Here is a 17,174-nt window from a genome sequence, read left to right on the forward strand (position 1 = left end):
GTAATCGATATAAAAGAAAGAAAATTGTATTTTCAGTACAGTCTTCAAATTTAATGCCATTGTTGTAGAATAAATCAGAAAAAAATAAAATAATGTCTATTAGGTAATGACTGCTCTAACCTTGAGACACTGACCTTAGACAGGGGAGTATCAGATTCCTATTACTGTACAGGGATTTGCCAAGCAATGACTCCAGACAAGTCTTTCCATTATAACATGCAGGGTCTGGATGCTTATGTGTCATTAGTCTCTAGTTCTGCACAGATTTATACCACAGAAGAATAAAATACAAAGCACATACTCCTTCAGGTATGTAATCTCCAATCCAACATCACTGTACATGATTCATAACCCCAGACCTCAATAAGCGGGTTGCGTTCTGTAATTTTTACTTCAATTTCTGACCTATAAGGTTGTAAATTGAAGTATAGGCACCAGACCATTACCGGGTGGATTAAATATGGGTGGAAGAATGTAGAAAATGCGGTTTTGTACAACCTTTCATTATTCTAGAAGCGTTGATTAAGTTTGGTTTTATGGCAACACAGGCCCCTCACTGACTTAGGCCTCAAGCACAGGAGCCTTGTTTAGAGCTGTGTGCCAGCCACTGTTAGAACATATTCCCATGTATTTCTATGTGCTCATACAAATGGTCCTATTCCTGGCAAGTTTGTTATTCCAGTCCCTTCTACAATCATCAGTGTGTGAGCGATGACACAAAGGATGCAAACAACAAACTACACAGCCGTTGTTTGTGGCCCGTGTATATGAGGCCTATTACTGTAATTGTCAGTCTTTTGACATAAATACATTATACTGCATGCAGAGATATGTTTCCTTCAAATAAGACAGAATTTTTCCTACTTCCATGTATAAAGAGAGCCTGGCTTACAACACACAGCTATTGTGTCTGTGTGGACAGACCAAGTATAAGTCCTTCTGTGGGGTCAGCCATTTTGACACTTGCTCTCATAAGTTACAAAGTGCCAAAAGGGATATAGATAGCGTTGTGAAATAACGTTTATAAATGTTTTCTGAAATAATGCAAATTAAAAGTAAATAGAATAGGCTCAGAAATTCGTTATGCAGCCCACCTCAAAGGATTACAATAGGTTATATTACAGAGAGATCTCTATGGACCCACAGAAAAGATCCAGCTGCTATAAATTGGTTGTTATTTTGTGCTTTACCTTTTGTGATTCATAAATTAGTATATTTCTGTGCTTTCTAAATATTATACAACATATTTCATACTGTACAAATAAAGCTCTTGCAAACACCAAATGCAGGGAATGTAACACAGACCTCTTCCTCAAGCTGTAGGGATATTCATATCCTACAGATATGCCATGGAGCATATTTTTGCCAATCACCCGAAAGGAAATAAATAATTTTTTTAGCAGTCGCTGTAATACCACAATGATGTCTGTGATATAGTTTACAGTTCTGTTCCAAACAGAATCAGTGAAATGACTGCCTTCAGAATAAAAGACATAACACTGAATGATCCCATTGATGTAACTATAACGAGTTTATAAATACAGACTTTTTATGTTGCTGCTTTTTTCAATTACTTGTGTATTGTACATTACAATCTACTCACTCATCAATGACCAGATCTGGTGCAAAATATAGCACACTTCCGTTGGCTTGTTTGTAAGACCTCCATCCAAGGGCAAAAACCACAAGAAACATCCAGGAGTACTGAAGAAGGGTCATTTGGTCATCCAGGTGCAGATTTCGGAAACCTGAGAATACAACAGCAATAAGTGAATGGATCAGTGGATATCCAGCCACCCGCATACTTCTCAATCCTATCAGCCATGTATACAAACGAGTATTTTGTCATTATAAGATTATGGACTTTAGATTCTGGAGCAAATACTTTATCTGTGTTTTTTCTGTATGTACCCTATATTATAGGACTTTGTTATATGAGATAGCTGTGTGTAGCAGAATTAGAAGCCAGATTGCTGCTACCCAGCAGTGCTGCGGTTTTCTTCTATGGAATCAGGAATGGATAGGTCCTGCAGTAATAAGGGCACATTTGTTACTGCTATCAATGTACCCACTATAAGTGCACCACTGCCCCGAGCTATTATCGCCTGTACAGTTGATATATGGTTGGAAAAGTTCTGCTTTTAATCGGCAGCTGTTTTGGCATCAAAGACAATGGTTTCCCTAGTGTATTTGCCAGTGCATTCTGGTCAAACCAGCTTTCACAGTTCATTCCTGCTTATGTGAACTTTATGCAGTGTGGAGAAAAGTATTTAGTGCAAATTCTACCTCATATAAAGACGAGAGGCCTGTAACTGACATCATAGGTATACCTCAACTATTGAGAGAATTGTGAAAACATATTCACAAAATCACACAGTCTGATTTTTAAAGGGGTTTTCCCATTAAACAGGATAGGCCGTGCATAGGTGGGCTGCCCCATTCATCTCTATCCATCACTAAGACCACCACCGATCAGCAAGATAGACCCTTCCAGTGGAAAACCCCTTTAAAGAATTTATTTGCAAATTAGGGTGAAAAATAAGTATTTGATCACCTACAAACAAGCAAAATCTCTAGCTCTCACAGACATGTAACCTCTTCTTTACCTGGCTCCTGTTTCAAATTTTTTACAGTATAAAGGATACCTGTCCACAAGCATAGACAGTCACACTCCAGACTCCACTATGATGGAAGAACACCAGAAACAAAATTGTGGACCTGCACCCGGCTGGGAAGACTGAATCTGCAATAGGCAAGAAGCTTGGTGTGAAGGAATCAGCTGTGGCAGCAATAGTTACAAAATGGAAGACCTATAAGACTACTGATAATCTCCCTCGATCAGGGGCTCCACACAAGATCTCACCCTGTGGGGTCAAAATGATCAAAAGAACAGAGAGCTAATATCCTAGAACCACATGGGGGGACCTGCGGAAAACCGGGACCAACATAACAAAGGCTACCGTCAGAAACACACTATGCCACCAGGGAACTCAGATCCTACAATGCCAGACGTGTCCCCCTGATTAAGCCAGTACATATTCGAACCAGTCTGAAATCTGCTAGAGAGCATTTGGATGTTCCAGAAGAGTATTTGGAGAATGTCATATGGTCAGGTGAAACCAAAGTAGAACTCTTTGATGGAAACACAACTTGTCTTGTTTGCAGGAGAGTGATTGCTCAGTTGCATCCAAAGAACACTATACCTATTGTGAAGCGTGGGGTAGCAATATCATAACGAAAGGCTGTTTCTCTGCAAAGGGACCAGGATAAGTGATCCGTGTACATGAAAGAATGAATGGGACTATGCATTGTGAAAATTTGAGTGCAAGCCTCCTTCCATCAGCAAGGCCATTAAAGATGCAATGTGGACGGGCCTTTCAGCTCGACGATGATTTCTAGCACACCGCCACAGCAACAAAGGAGTGGCTTCATAAGAAGCATTTCAAGGTTCTGGAGTGGCCTAGCCAGTCTCCAGATCTCAACCTTATAGAAAACCTTTGGAGGTAGTTGAAAGTCTGTGTTGCCCGGTGATGGCCCCAAAACTTCACTGCTTTAGTGGAGATCTGCATGTAGGCATGGGCCAACATACCAGCAACAGTGTGTGCCAACCTTGTGAAGACCTACAGAATTACAGAAAACATTGAGATGAACTTTTGTTATTGACCAAATGGTTATTTTCCACCATAATTTACTAATAATTATTTTAAATAATCAGGCAATGTGATTTTCTGGCTAAGTTTTCTCATTCTGTCTCTCATAGTTGAGGCTCTACCTATAATGTCAATTAAAGGACTCTCTCATCTTTTTAAGTGGGACTTGCACAATTGGTAGCCGTCTAAATACCCCCCCACCCTATGTGCTGTAGTGTTTTGTTGTATTTTATAAAACACATGCAAATAATTAACATAATTCTGCACATTACCTGGTATTGCCTTAGCCCATTTTACAACAGATACCACTTGGCGGCCACCGAGCATATTCAGTGAGGACATGAGTCTCCATGCTGTCTCGGGTAAGGAACTATCATATCCTGAATACAGAACCTCAGGCTCAATCGCCTCCAATAAGGAGATGAGGGTGGGGGTAAGTTGTGCTACAGAAGCAGGGACAATGGTCTTGTTCATTGAACTTTCAGGAAGTTCCCGTACTGCCGTTGCATTAGACTGCTGGATTCCTTTTATTTTCTTCTTTGTTTTCCGTGCTAAGAAACAAAATATTAATATTATTACATTTTATTGACCATTTTCAGAGTATTTTTTTTATAGGTGCAACAATACCTCTTCTTGCACTGAGAAAAAAAGCCTCTATACAAAATCCTATAGGAATGACCACATGTCTAGCTCCATACTGTTATTCCTGGGACTGGTATTCAGAAAAATCTAATAAAAAGTCTTCACATATTTCTGTAAATCATGGAGTAACATTCTGCTGCCGGATGCTTGTAAGGGACGGCGGGTATTCAGAAGATCAATACTTCTACATTTACAAGCAGTCAATATTCCATTCATTTATTTTACTTGTAAGTATCTGAGAATCTTCCTTCAAAATTAAAGTATAATAACATACACTTTTTAGAAGGAATCGCCTGTGGGAGCAATAGGTTGCTTTTAGCAATCTGTGACTATATTAGACAGAAAATGGAGCAGCTAGTTAAACCAGTCATTTTACATTGTGCTACATAGAAGCGGTACCTTTTGTACTCAAAATGGAAGCTAAAAAATCTGATATATGAATGAAGGGACCTGGGCTGGAAAAATTAATTCAGCCACCAACCAGATGAGAGGAATTTCAAGGATACACTGCAGTCTCGCCAGCTGCAATATAGAGGCAACTCCAAGGATCGGGAGCTATGGGTACTCCACGCCCCAGTGGCAATTTTAAATCCCCCCTACCCTCTAGTCTTCAGTGAGATGTACACACTCCTGCAAAAGCCAGTTTTGTGCATGCACAGTAGCACCGGCTTCAGAGCTGAGACCGCGCAGCCGTAACCCTGCCCTCTGCATAGACCAGCTTTGCAGACGATTGCGCACAGCTACAGCAAACTGCGGGCTGAATACAGGAGGGTAAGAAGGATTTATAGAGGTCACTGGGGCAAGGAGTAGTCATAGCTCTCTCTCCATGGCACGGCTACTCCACGCCCCAGTAGCCTGTTAAGGAACCTGCCACTGGATCTACCTTTATAGGGGCTTGTCTTCTGTACCTTTATAGGGGCTTGTTAATTGTTTTCAAATGATACTGTGTAGTGGTGGTATATAGATTTCCGTGCCGCGTACAGGGGAGTGGGAAAAAAAATTCCAAATGCAGGGGACTGTTTTTATGGCTTTCATTGTGAACTACAAATGAAAAAATTAATAATAATCTTTATTTATATAGCGCCATTAAATTCTGTAGCCCTTTACAAATAAAAAGCTTTTACTTCCCAAATAAAATTCTTCATTCTGCCATATTAAGACTCAAATAACTTTATTTTTATAGTTTGAAGTCAGAGCTGTGGAATTGTACGGCCTTTTTCCATTATGGGGTTCACTGCCGACATTAAAGTGATTATTGATAGATCAGGAAACGGTGACACCCGACATGTTTATAATTTGTATTGTTCACTTTTTTTATATTCGCACTAGTGAAAGGGGGTTGATTTAAACTTGAGTTTTTTAAAAAAGCACATATAAATTAAGTTTTTAGCCTTACCAAATAGGAATGACAATTTCATTAGAGCCATCGGCTCATTTCAGTAGATAAGGCAATAAGTCCCTGCTGTATTTTTAAAACAGCAAAATATGTAAATATGGAAGTGCTAACTTCTTAAGACGAGAAGTGCAGACGCCCAGCAGTGCGGTGATATACCCAAAGCATGCTATAGCCGTGAATGTGTGAACATATGGCTGTGATAGGTCTGTGATGTAGCTAGCTAGAAATCCCACCACCCAAATCAAGATCTGTCAACAACTAGGCTGGCGCTGTGATTGTGGCATAACTACATGGTAATCAGAAGCCTTCCTAAAATCCCTCTCGGAGAGTCCACTGCTAGGATACACAAGATTTGTAACCTGCTCCCTTTGTGGTGTATTTTTTTTGGAAAACATCCAATGCTACGGCTATAGAAGAATGTTGCACTTTGTTTTGAGAGCGCAAAAAGGGTTCATGCCACAAAAGTCCTGATCTGTCAAAATATAAAAGTAGTCAATGTCAGAATTGAGGATTAGTAAGCTGAGGAGAACCAATGTCACCCAGTACCATGGACAAAGGTCGTAGGAAAAATTTGTCTAAAATGAAATTTTCCAGTTACAAATTTTCAGTAACAAATACCAAACTTCTCTAAGGCTGCATGCACACATACAAATATCTGCACATATTGCGGCCATGGTACAGTGAGCACAGATGTCACCGTAACGTCAACAGGAAAAAGCATGATCGATCTTCTCTTGTACTTAGACGGCTGCACGCGTCCAGCCAATCGTACCCAGGTCCTGGCCTGGGCGTAGAATACATCATGTGCATGAGGCCTTAGGATGTATTGTGAATGATGAAGGGTCTCTTAATGCATACAGCTGATGTCAGAAGGAGGTTTCTAGGTCACTTCTTGTGGCTGCAGTATCTGTAGGCCAAGCCCTTCCCAGTTAATAATCTATAATCATCTGCAGATCCTGAAGAATCCAACATAGCTGCTGCACTTCCTGAACATAACACCATTAAACCCTATTCTTGACTTAGCCCTGAGGTCTCCGGCAGAGAACTGTCTTCTTTACAATCTAGGGTGGATTTTACACAAAAGATCGAGCTGGTGGCCATTCGGTTGGTTACCCCATTTATTATACATTATAAAACCACATTACAACAGTTACCTCAACCTGCATGAAATACACCTCATTCTGCACATTGTGAGGAACCCTAGTATCCAAGAAAGTGCAGCAAGCACGTGCAGTGTGTACAACTTGTCACTTACAATGTACTGTCGTTTGATGTGGACTTTCAACCATTAGGTAGTAGATTCAGTTCCTCTTTGTGGTTAAATATACTTAGGACTGAGGGGGAGCAGGACCTCATCGTTGTTTTCCAATTGGAAAAAGAAAACCTAATCAAAGCCAAATGTCTTGAAGAATCTGTATTGTTCTGCACATAGTGGATGGAAGCAGATGATCTGATTTCATCTTTCTTGCTGATCATGTTCCATAAGCGCAATGCATAGGAAGAGCTGCCAGAGCATACAGTATGATTCTCTACCTCCGGGAACTGGAAATACTGTACATATTTAATTTGGAAAACAGTAATGCTTTTCATTGGAGCCAGAGGGGGATGATACAGTAACATTGATATTTACTTTGGAAGGGAAGAGAAGAAGCAGTTTCCATGCAGAGGCTTTTACTCATAGCAGAGAGAGCACATATGCCGGTGTGGGGACCTTGTTTATGCCAATTTAAGGCCAATCCAACACATTTTCAAGGGGAAAAAAAAATTATGTAATCCCGTTCCATAAATTCTATTTTCTCTCCCTCTCTCGCCTTCCATAACTTGGCAAGGATAGATAACCCAAAGCAGAGTTAGAGAAGAGCATCCCCGTGCTGGAGCCTTACACCCCAGTAAGAGGCACGCTGAGGGTTACTCTACTATTTCCTGTCAGCAGTCTTATGTCTCGACATTATCAAAATCATGAAGCTCGGAGCAGATAAACATGCTTGCCGATGGATTATTTATTATTCATTTAGAGCAGATCATTTTATAACCGTGACAGTTCAGTGATATAATGCGGAATAGCTCCATTTAGAAGGAAATCTGGACATGTGTCTGCAATATTAATGCAGAGGAAAAACGATGTACAGTGTCAGATACAGCCAGGTGCATGTTGGGAAAGTTATGTTTAAACTGTTTTTTAAACTGTGATTTTTAAACTGTTAAAGAAAATCTATCATCAAAATCCAGCATCATAAACCCAGTACCCATCGATCCAGGCACTGTGACTCTGGTAATTTGAGTTATTTGTGGCCAATTATTCTAATGAGCCGGAAAGTTTCTTGGGCAGGAGAGCGGGGGTGGGAGGTTTGTGTGTGTTAACAGAGCTTAACAGTGCTGTAGCTTCACAGGCTGGTACACTGTGCACAAGCGCTTCCCCCTCCAACTGTATGCTGAAATTTCCTCTGCTGCCATGAGATTATAGCAGGCAGAAGAGGGGGGCGTGCCGATGGAGGAGCTTATTAGCATAATTATAAAAGTTGATTTTAGAAGGAAGGAGGCCATGGATAACAAATATAAGAAGATTTCTACAGTCTCAGTGTCTGGATCTATTGTGTCCCTGGTTTATCTTGATAGAATTTGACTGCAGATTTCCTTTAAGTCTATGTCCTTCACAATAGCTTATCTGACCTAATCAATTATGTTCGAGCACGGAGCTCGACAATTTCCGTCAGTCCCATAGAGATTAATGGAGCCGGAAGATCTGATGCCTATAATGGATGACAATAATAATGGATATATTTCCAAACAATGAGTTTTTTGCCACTAGATGCAGAATTACACTGCTACCTCGAAAGAAAATATGCTCAAAAGTTTTCTATTTGCAGCCACCATGCCCCATGTATGAGCCGACTGCCCGAGCCAAAAAACTTCTAGCAGGGCCTGTACCTGACTGTGTTTGCAGCTCAACAAGTCATTGGTGCGTGATCCGATCCCATGAGCCGATGACACACGGGATCCTAGGGACCGCCGCTTGTGGCCTCTGATTGCACACATTAATGTGCAGGTAGGGTAAGGAAGATTGTACATTTGGATGGTCTGCACTAAGATTCATACTAAGAACAACTTTATTATACTCCTAAAACTTAAAATGGTAAACATATATAATAAATGTCCATGTCCTGGTGGAATTTTCTGGTCAGAACCTAGAATCACTGGTCTCAATGAATAGGCTGCGCTCAGATCAATGATTCTAGGATTGGTCCGGTAATACCCTGAATCACATAGGTTTGTTGGACCAATTGGGCTTAAAGGGTTTGTAAATAATGGTGATATTCCTATTGTTTGATGATAATAGATGAAAGTCTTATCCAGCACAGAACTGGTGACATAAACAATGTATGTAAGTGATTATGGGTCTATCCTTAACCTCCTCCCAGTGTGATTTTGTAATCATGGGGGAAACATATGGATCTAATATGAAGGGCTCTTTAGTGTTTAAGAGTCTTTACTGAAGAAAACGTTTTTTACACTGCACACATATATAGACTGGAAAAAGGAAGGAGAAAATTCCCTATGAAGTGATAAAGGGAATCTAAGGACATAGGCGCGCACAGCCAGTCTTTGTACTATGTAAAATATGTCTATAAATACTGCGGTGAGACGGTAAATGATGTTCTTTCATCTTGTGTTTTTTTCTCCCCTTTGTCATAAACCTGCATCAACTTCTTAGGGTCTGGCCACTGGCTTGGACACCGAAACTCAATTCCTCAGTGGAATCTGTTCTACGTCAATCATTAAAATGCATTATGGTTAATGCTCATTCATATGCAAAAACATATTCTTCCTGTACAAAGTGGTACATGCTGCTCATTGCAAATCAGGCCACTTAGTTTTCTGTACATAATAAGAAACAATCTGTGAACAGGAAAGCGGCCATTGGAAAGATGAGAGAAGGCAAAGTGAAAGACTGCTCTCTAACCCGCTCCTCTGCAGTGAGCATGACAGCGCATTAATGACTCTACAAATAGCAGCAGCCCCTTCCATTTACCCATCAGGATAATTTCTTTAAATGCTGCCTCTTCTATTAAATGCACTACAGGCTGCTTTATCCCTTTTATAGTGTTAAAGGACTGCTGGAACGAACATGAGAGGTGCCGAGGTAAGAGGTAAAGATGACAAAGTGTAACAATCAGTGGATATTCTGGCTTAAATCTGTAACTTAAGTTCATTTTATTTGCCTATTTTCTTAGATATCTGAAGGTGACCATAATCCCACGAGAATTTTCATTAAAGAAAATCTCTCGGAAAACACAGCGTATACCAACTGGTTTACACACACCCATGGTTTGAGGGCTCGCAACGAGCTCCTCAAGAGCAACAAGAAGGCCCTAAATATTTTTTATCTCATCTATGGATATTGTGGCACTTTTACTCATGCCCTTGCCCCAGTTTTCGGTCGGACTTTGCACCTTCTTTCTCATGCAAACTGCTTGCACAGGTATTTAAGAAGTCTCTGCACCAGATATATGTTGCACTATGCCAGACTTGACATAAATTTCTGCACTTTAAGGGGCTTTCTAGTGCACAGTTGGGCAGTGCAACACACTAATCAGGCATACAGAAGTGTTTCCCTTGCCCCATGTTAAAGGTGCACCAAAAATAGTGGAGGACTCTTTCTAGCGTAGTGCCGAGGACACCAGATTCTTGCTGAATGGGTGCCACAAATCCTGAATCTGTCGCCCTCTGCACAATACACAGTGCTGTGGGCCATTAGGTATTAATTTTTTTTATCCCATCTATGGACATTCTCAGGTCTTATTTAAATGGGCACGATTATTTCAGTTAACATATTAAGAAATCACTGATCATTGCCACTAAACTAAAGAGAAGAGCCTTCCACATTTATTAGGAGGTTCATTTCTTCCGCCCAAATAATTCCTTAACTGTTCAGCCTCTCAATTCAGTGTCACTGTTCAGCCTCTCAATTCAGTGTCACTGTTCAGCCTCTCAATTCAGTGTCACTGTTCAGCCTCTCAATTCAGTGTCACTGTTCAGCCTCTCAATTCAGTGTCACTGTTCAGCCTCTCAATTCAGTGTCACTGTTCAGCCTCTCAATTCAGTGTCACTGTTCAGCCTCTCTTGAGAGATGAGACATGCTATGGATGTTGTTGTTAAAGATTATAGTTTAGCTTTGTAGCTCAGCTAAGTGTTTCATACACAGCTGAACTGCTCCCTACTGCATGAAACTTCATGATCCCTCTAGTGCTGTGTGCTGACAATGTGCTCAGATTATGAGGGTACAAGGTTTATCTACACTTTCATTTAGCTTCTGAACATTCTACTAGTACACATAGAAAAAGAGAGATGAGACAGATCGGAGATGAGAGATGATGAGATCCATGAGATTGAATTAAAGCACAATAGGGGTCATTTTCATATCTCTTTAGTTTGGCTTGTTTTTTCCCCCGTCTGCTACTTTGGTAATTTATTAATCTCACTTTTTCCTGGTCTTAAACAGGGTTTTTTTCAGATCTCTTTTTGCTACATTTGTCTCAAAAATGCTGCCCAAATGCCTCAACTCACTTCTTTCCATTTTCTAAGTTATTCTTAAGCATGGTTTCGTCTGGAGATTTTTGCGCAAAAAAATGTTGCAAATTTTAGACAATTTGAAAAGATAAAATTAATTTGTGACATTTAGAACATCTGGATTAGAAGAAAAATGGGCTTTACTTATGATTAACAAATGTTTGGTGGACTTCAGTGCAGATTTCGAATAGTCCCTAAAAACTGACAAAAATTGCAATGCACCAAAAAAAGTCTTAAAAAAAGACAGAAAAAAGGGAAGAAAAATAAACATAAATGACCCCCAATGACACACTCGGCTCTAACTTCATTGATATATGCCTCCCCTTCAATGAAGATCTTATCTGTCTGTAGCTTGTAGAGTAAGTCTGCTTGCCTGTGTCTGAGATGGTCTTGTAATGCAGGGTGGAGGGGCAGGAGACAGAATGCACTGCAGTGTGCAGACAGGAGAAGCTATTCACGAGAAGAATCTGATCATAGCCATTCATAGACACCCGATAGAGACAGGTTGGAATTGTATCTCTGAATGCTGTATGTTTGTTATTTTGTTATCCTGAGTTTATTTAAGAATACACCTTTAAGAGAAAACAAGTCCAGTGTGTTTATGTACTTACTATTGCCTTATTGTTAACCCTTGTTCCCTTGTCAACCTAAAATCTAATTGACACACAGAACAAAAAAAATATAGCTTGGCACATTTACCAAGCTCCTTGCTCCAGGTTTCTTTCAGACTTTACATGTTCTTTCTAGTGCAAACTGCTTGCACATGTATTTATGAAGTGTCTGCTCCACATGTTTCGCATGCGACCCTTTTGTGTGGTGCGGCTTCATGCAACACAAGTTTCTGCACTGAAAGGGGAGTTCCGGTGCTCAGTTGGACCGTGCTCCACATTTATCATTCAAAGTCTGACAGAAGTGTGTCGCACAGCCCATGTTAAAGGTGCACAAAAAAAGGTGGTGCACTCTATCGGAGCAGTGCAGGGACTGCCAGAAATCCTGAATCTGGCGCCCCCTGCACACTACACAGACAAACTACACATAATGGAGTTAGCACTGTTTTTAGTAAATGTGTCCCACAGTGTCTGGAGTTATACCTACTATATATACATCCTCCAAATTACATATACATTTAACTTAAGAACCTATCTTGTACGTAACATGGGGAATGCCTGTTTTTGTATATTACACATACAGACATAAATGTACAAAATAACATCCAGCAACTTCATTTAGTACCTACTAACAAAAACCAAAATGAATGACCAGTCATTCAATTCAATCTGTGGGATAAGGGATCCCTGTTCTTGTGATGGGGAAAGTTTCTGCCTGAACTAGATATTACCGACTACTGAAGGTGGCATAACTTTTCTTCCTTCTGCGATGTTGTTGCCAAGTTACTATGGTATAATCTACTTTGTAGAATAACTTAGGTAAGCAATTACTTAGACATTGCTATTGAAGTCTATAGGACTTGGAGACAAAATTGCCTAAGGCTGCGAGTTCTGGCAACTTTCTATATTAAAAAAAAAAAGATAACAGGACAAAGTAGACCCAGATTTAATCAACCACGTCACCAAGTGCATCACTGTTAGTCATCGAGTGTGGCACCGACACCATGAGATTCCAGGAGGAACGTGTGCGGCGCCATTGCAATTCAGAACTGCAAAAACAAAAAACTACAAAGCACTGGAAAATAGATACCAGTGTGGGTGTTCTTATAACTTCTGGTCTGTAGTGAGTGGGATGATGGGGTTTCCTGCTATGCGCGGCTTAGTATATGCAAAATTGGCAGTATGGAACCATGTGGTCTTCTAAATTATTAAAATAGTATTAAAAATACTATGCACTGTGCATTCAAAGTAGTCAATTAAAATAATTGATAGAAATTGTACAAGAAAAGCTTTTCTACCTTCTAAATTCATTCCAGCTTGGAGACACTTCCGATAACGGCAGGCTGGGCAGTTTTTCCTCCGTATTTTGTCAATGATACAATCATTTCTTCCAGCGCAAAGGTAATTGTGCTGACCTAAATAAATAAAAAAAGAAAAGAAAGAAAGGGATATAAATTATATGTACAGTTAGGTATAGATATCTGGACACTACCACAAATGTTTGGTTTTTTTTTTAACCCGTTTACTGAAAGAAGTTAAATAATGGACATAAATTGTAGACTTTCATTTGAGGATATCCACATTAAAAATGGATGAAGGGTTGAGGAATTTCAGCTCCTTAACATGTGCCACCCATGTGTTTTTAAAAGGCTCCAAAAGTAATTGATAAATTGACCCAAAGGCGGTTTCATGGGCAGCTGTGGGCTATTCCCTTATTCTCATTTAGGCAGATAAAAGGCTTAGCGGTGATTTGAGATGTGGAGCTTTCAAACCAACCTTAAAGAACAACTGAGACATGTCAAGTTATAAAGAAGAAAAGCCCCAACTGCATGTCTATTTATTTTAATTCACGGCTACCTAAGTAGTAGTTTTCCTTTAAGCTGCTAAAACAGAAAAAAAAACTAATCAGAAAAATTGCTACAATAATAGCAGTGGAAACTTTGCAAAAATCATTTGTCTAAATTATTGATAAGTTGTAGTACAACATTTGCGTTAGATGTCCATTTTTTAAAGGAAAGAAATCCAATGTGAATTGTATTACAAACATAAGCTACTTCACTATTCACCTAAAGTTGCCTACAAACCATGTCCAGTCACCCAATAACATTCTCCAGGAGAGTAAAATAGGGAGTCTGTTCTGAGTGGTCATTTTTCTAGAGGAGGAGGGTGATACCATGTAAGATGTTAATCTAGCAGTGACCACTATCAGGGTTGTAACTACAGGCTTAGCAGCCATAGCAGACTCTATGGGGCCCACAATGTCTTGCATCCGGGGTATTGGATGTGTGTAGGGATAGTTTATTATGTATGTCTATATATGGTATTGTGTGTGTGTGTGTGTAATTGGTGTATATGTGTATGTATATGTGATGTGTATATACTGTTTTACATTTATGCTGTATGTGAGTATATGCTGTATGTGTACGTATAGCAGTGTATATAAATGTGTGAATATATTGGTGTTTAATGTGTGTGATAGTATACTCGCGCATATACGTTGCAAATATTTGCTGCTATGTGGCCCTACCTCCCCTAGTTACACCCTGGTCACTATATAATGCTTGCTATTTGCTCTGCTGATGGTATAGGGCTACTTGAATATTTGCCAGATTCTACAGAAGATTTCAGCTTTCCTCACCCACATAACACCTTTACATTTTAGTGTATATGGAAATGTGAAAAACCCATCTTTTATTCAACCCGTCAAACTGCTTCCCTTACAATTTTCTTAACTAGGCGACTATGATTTTGTGGTCAAACTAATAGAATCTGCACTTATATTTGTATTGAAATAAAACTATACCTAGAACTACATTCATACAGCCGCATCTCAAAGAACATGGCTTAATTTTTCCTTTTTACCTTATTTTACCCCAGCAGATGTATCCTGCATATTTCTCAGAAATCTGACAACCTGGGAAACACTTGATGAATTAGATGAAGTCGTCTACCTCTCACCAACTAAATGATCTCATTGCATCTGTCAGATGTTGTATTCACTTTCTATATAAAATCCACAATTCTGTTTACAGGTAATGATTGTTATACCTCCTGTGCCGCATGTATAAGAGGTCACCTTCCCACACGATGCCCTCTAGTACTGGTCACTGCTGATGTGTTGTGTAATACAATAGTCATTAGCTGCTGATAACATGCAGAGAGCACTTGTTCTTTTACTTGCTGTCTATGAACTCTAGTGAAGACCTCCATCTGAATCTCTGAGCATTAGGCTGGTTTCACACTAGTGGTTTTTTCACATACTGAACCATTCCTCTCAATGGGCTTTTTCACACTTCAGTTTTTTTCCAATGAAAAGCAAACATGCAGACAATCGTGGTTTAAGTGCTTGCTTAAAAATGTGTGTTGCTTTTTTAAAAAAAAAAAAAAATAGGGCTAGTTAAAAAATCTATTTTACATAGAACATATTTTATGTCTGTGTTTTATTACTTTATAAGTCCCCTAAGGTGTCATAGAGAAAGTTTTTAAAAAAAAATTTTTTAATACGTTTTCCAGACCACACTGTGTGCAGGTTTTCTGTTTTGTTTTTCCATTTTCTGAGGGCTCTTTGCGGGATGATATGCATTTTGAGCGATAGTATTTAGAATTTAGTAGAATTCTAGTCACCATATACAAAAAAACAAATTCTGTAATTTTTAACATTTTTTTTGCTGCACTATATAGCCTAAATAACAAGTTACCTATATTCGCCAATGATACCTTCTTTGTATTTAAAACATGTTGCTTTTACTTATTTTGCAGAATAAAAGTTAAATTTGCAGGTAAAAACACTTATTATTTTCCATGAAGCAGATTGGGAGCTTGGCTAAGATGTACCATGTTCCAGCGTAGCACCCACTAAGGCCTTATACAGGGTGAACCTGCAAGTTGAACCTCTGTATACATACAGAGGCAGCACAATGGCTCAGTGGTTAGCACTACAGCCTTGCAGAGCAGGGGTCCTGGGTTCAAGTCCCATCTAGGTCAACATCTGCAAAAGAATTATTGATTATTATACAGAGCCTACCAGTGACATCCAACGGCACACTGGTAGAGAGGCAAGTATAGGTTGTTGCTATTTTTACAATTCCAGACAAGCCCATAAACTAGGCATACATAGACTAAAGTTGACTTAATGCTCTGATTTTGGGAACACCTACTGACCATCCAGTTTATATGCAGGCATGTTAATTTTCCCATGGGTTTTAACAGGCCTGATAATCCTCCCATTAACCATGTGCCAGGGTTATCAGTAAGGGCTGCCTGATGGACAAAAAGCTATCTAATGCGCATGGCCAACCTCCCGTGACCGGTCATCACATTGACTACTACAGTAATGGAGATTTCTGGTATATGTTCTGTGTCAGATCTATAAGATTTTGAGAATCTCTGCTTGGAATCATTCAATATAAAGCATCATCTGTTCACTTCAGGCTAATAATAATAAATAATAATTAAAAAAATAAACATACCTTCTACTGCTCTTTTAAAAAATACTTTGCAGCTGCCACAGGTCAATACTCCATAATGACACCCAGACGCTTCATCTGAACACACCAAACAGAGTTTTGGAGGCGGCCCGGTGCTAGTAGATGAAGTGGACGGAGAAGGGCTCACATCAGATCTCATTCCAGGGCTGGAGAGGAAGGAAAAAAAAAGCCAAGTCTTAGAATGGATGCAGCATGGAAAGTGAGAGAAATCCAATACACAAGGGCTCATTCTATAGAATGCTAACAAAAAAAAAAAAAAGCATACTGGTTAAATTTGCATTCACACATGGCGGTTATATCGCGTTTTGAAATGTGATACAACAACTGAGGAGAGGAGATTTAGCCAATTACATTGCTGTTAACATTTGATGCAAGCGTTAACATCATATTGACATCTGCGTTTTGTTAATATACATTTAATGTACAGTCAATGTATTGTGTTAACAATTTGTAAAAGCAAATGTTAACAACAATGTCATTAGACAAATCTCTCCTCAGCTGTTGTTTTGCATTTCAAAAAACACCACATGTGAACGCAGAGTCTGAGGTCAAAATTTTTTTGATTTATGTTCAATCTAACATATCTATTACATTACATATAATTAAAGGAAGTATACCAGAGGTTTTGATAATACAAATATGCAGACAGTGTAAGGCTGAATTTACACAAATGTATACATCCGACATGATGTAGAGGAGGAGAGGTGATCACTCCACTTTCCATAGAGATGCACGGCATACAAGGGCCCCTGATAATTTTATTGAAGGGGGAACATGGTAACACAATCCCCTAAAATGGTTCTCAAGGGTTCATTAACAAGGA

At 39.4% G+C, this 17,174-nt stretch overlaps 1 protein-coding gene across 5 annotated transcripts in view; it reads right to left on the reverse strand.

The window, feature by feature from the left end:
• Positions 1–17,174, reverse strand: part of NR3C1 (nuclear receptor subfamily 3 group C member 1) — a 91,748-nt gene that overhangs the window by 16,391 nt on the left and 58,183 nt on the right. For all 5 annotated transcript variants that reach the window (XM_072146121.1, XM_072146122.1, XM_072146120.1 and 2 more), the window contains exons 3-6: positions 16,334–16,497; positions 13,163–13,279; positions 3,923–4,201; positions 1,604–1,748 (exon numbers count right to left, since the gene is read on the reverse strand). In XM_072146121.1, the coding sequence (XP_072002222.1) occupies positions 1,604–1,748; positions 3,923–4,201; positions 13,163–13,279; positions 16,334–16,497 (705 nt within the window). The remainder of the gene's footprint in view (positions 1–1,603; positions 1,749–3,922; positions 4,202–13,162; positions 13,280–16,333; positions 16,498–17,174) is intronic.

This window comes from Engystomops pustulosus, chromosome 4, assembly GCF_040894005.1.
Source record: "Engystomops pustulosus chromosome 4, aEngPut4.maternal, whole genome shotgun sequence".
In the NCBI taxonomy this organism is placed as follows: domain Eukaryota; kingdom Metazoa; phylum Chordata; class Amphibia; order Anura; family Leptodactylidae; genus Engystomops; species Engystomops pustulosus.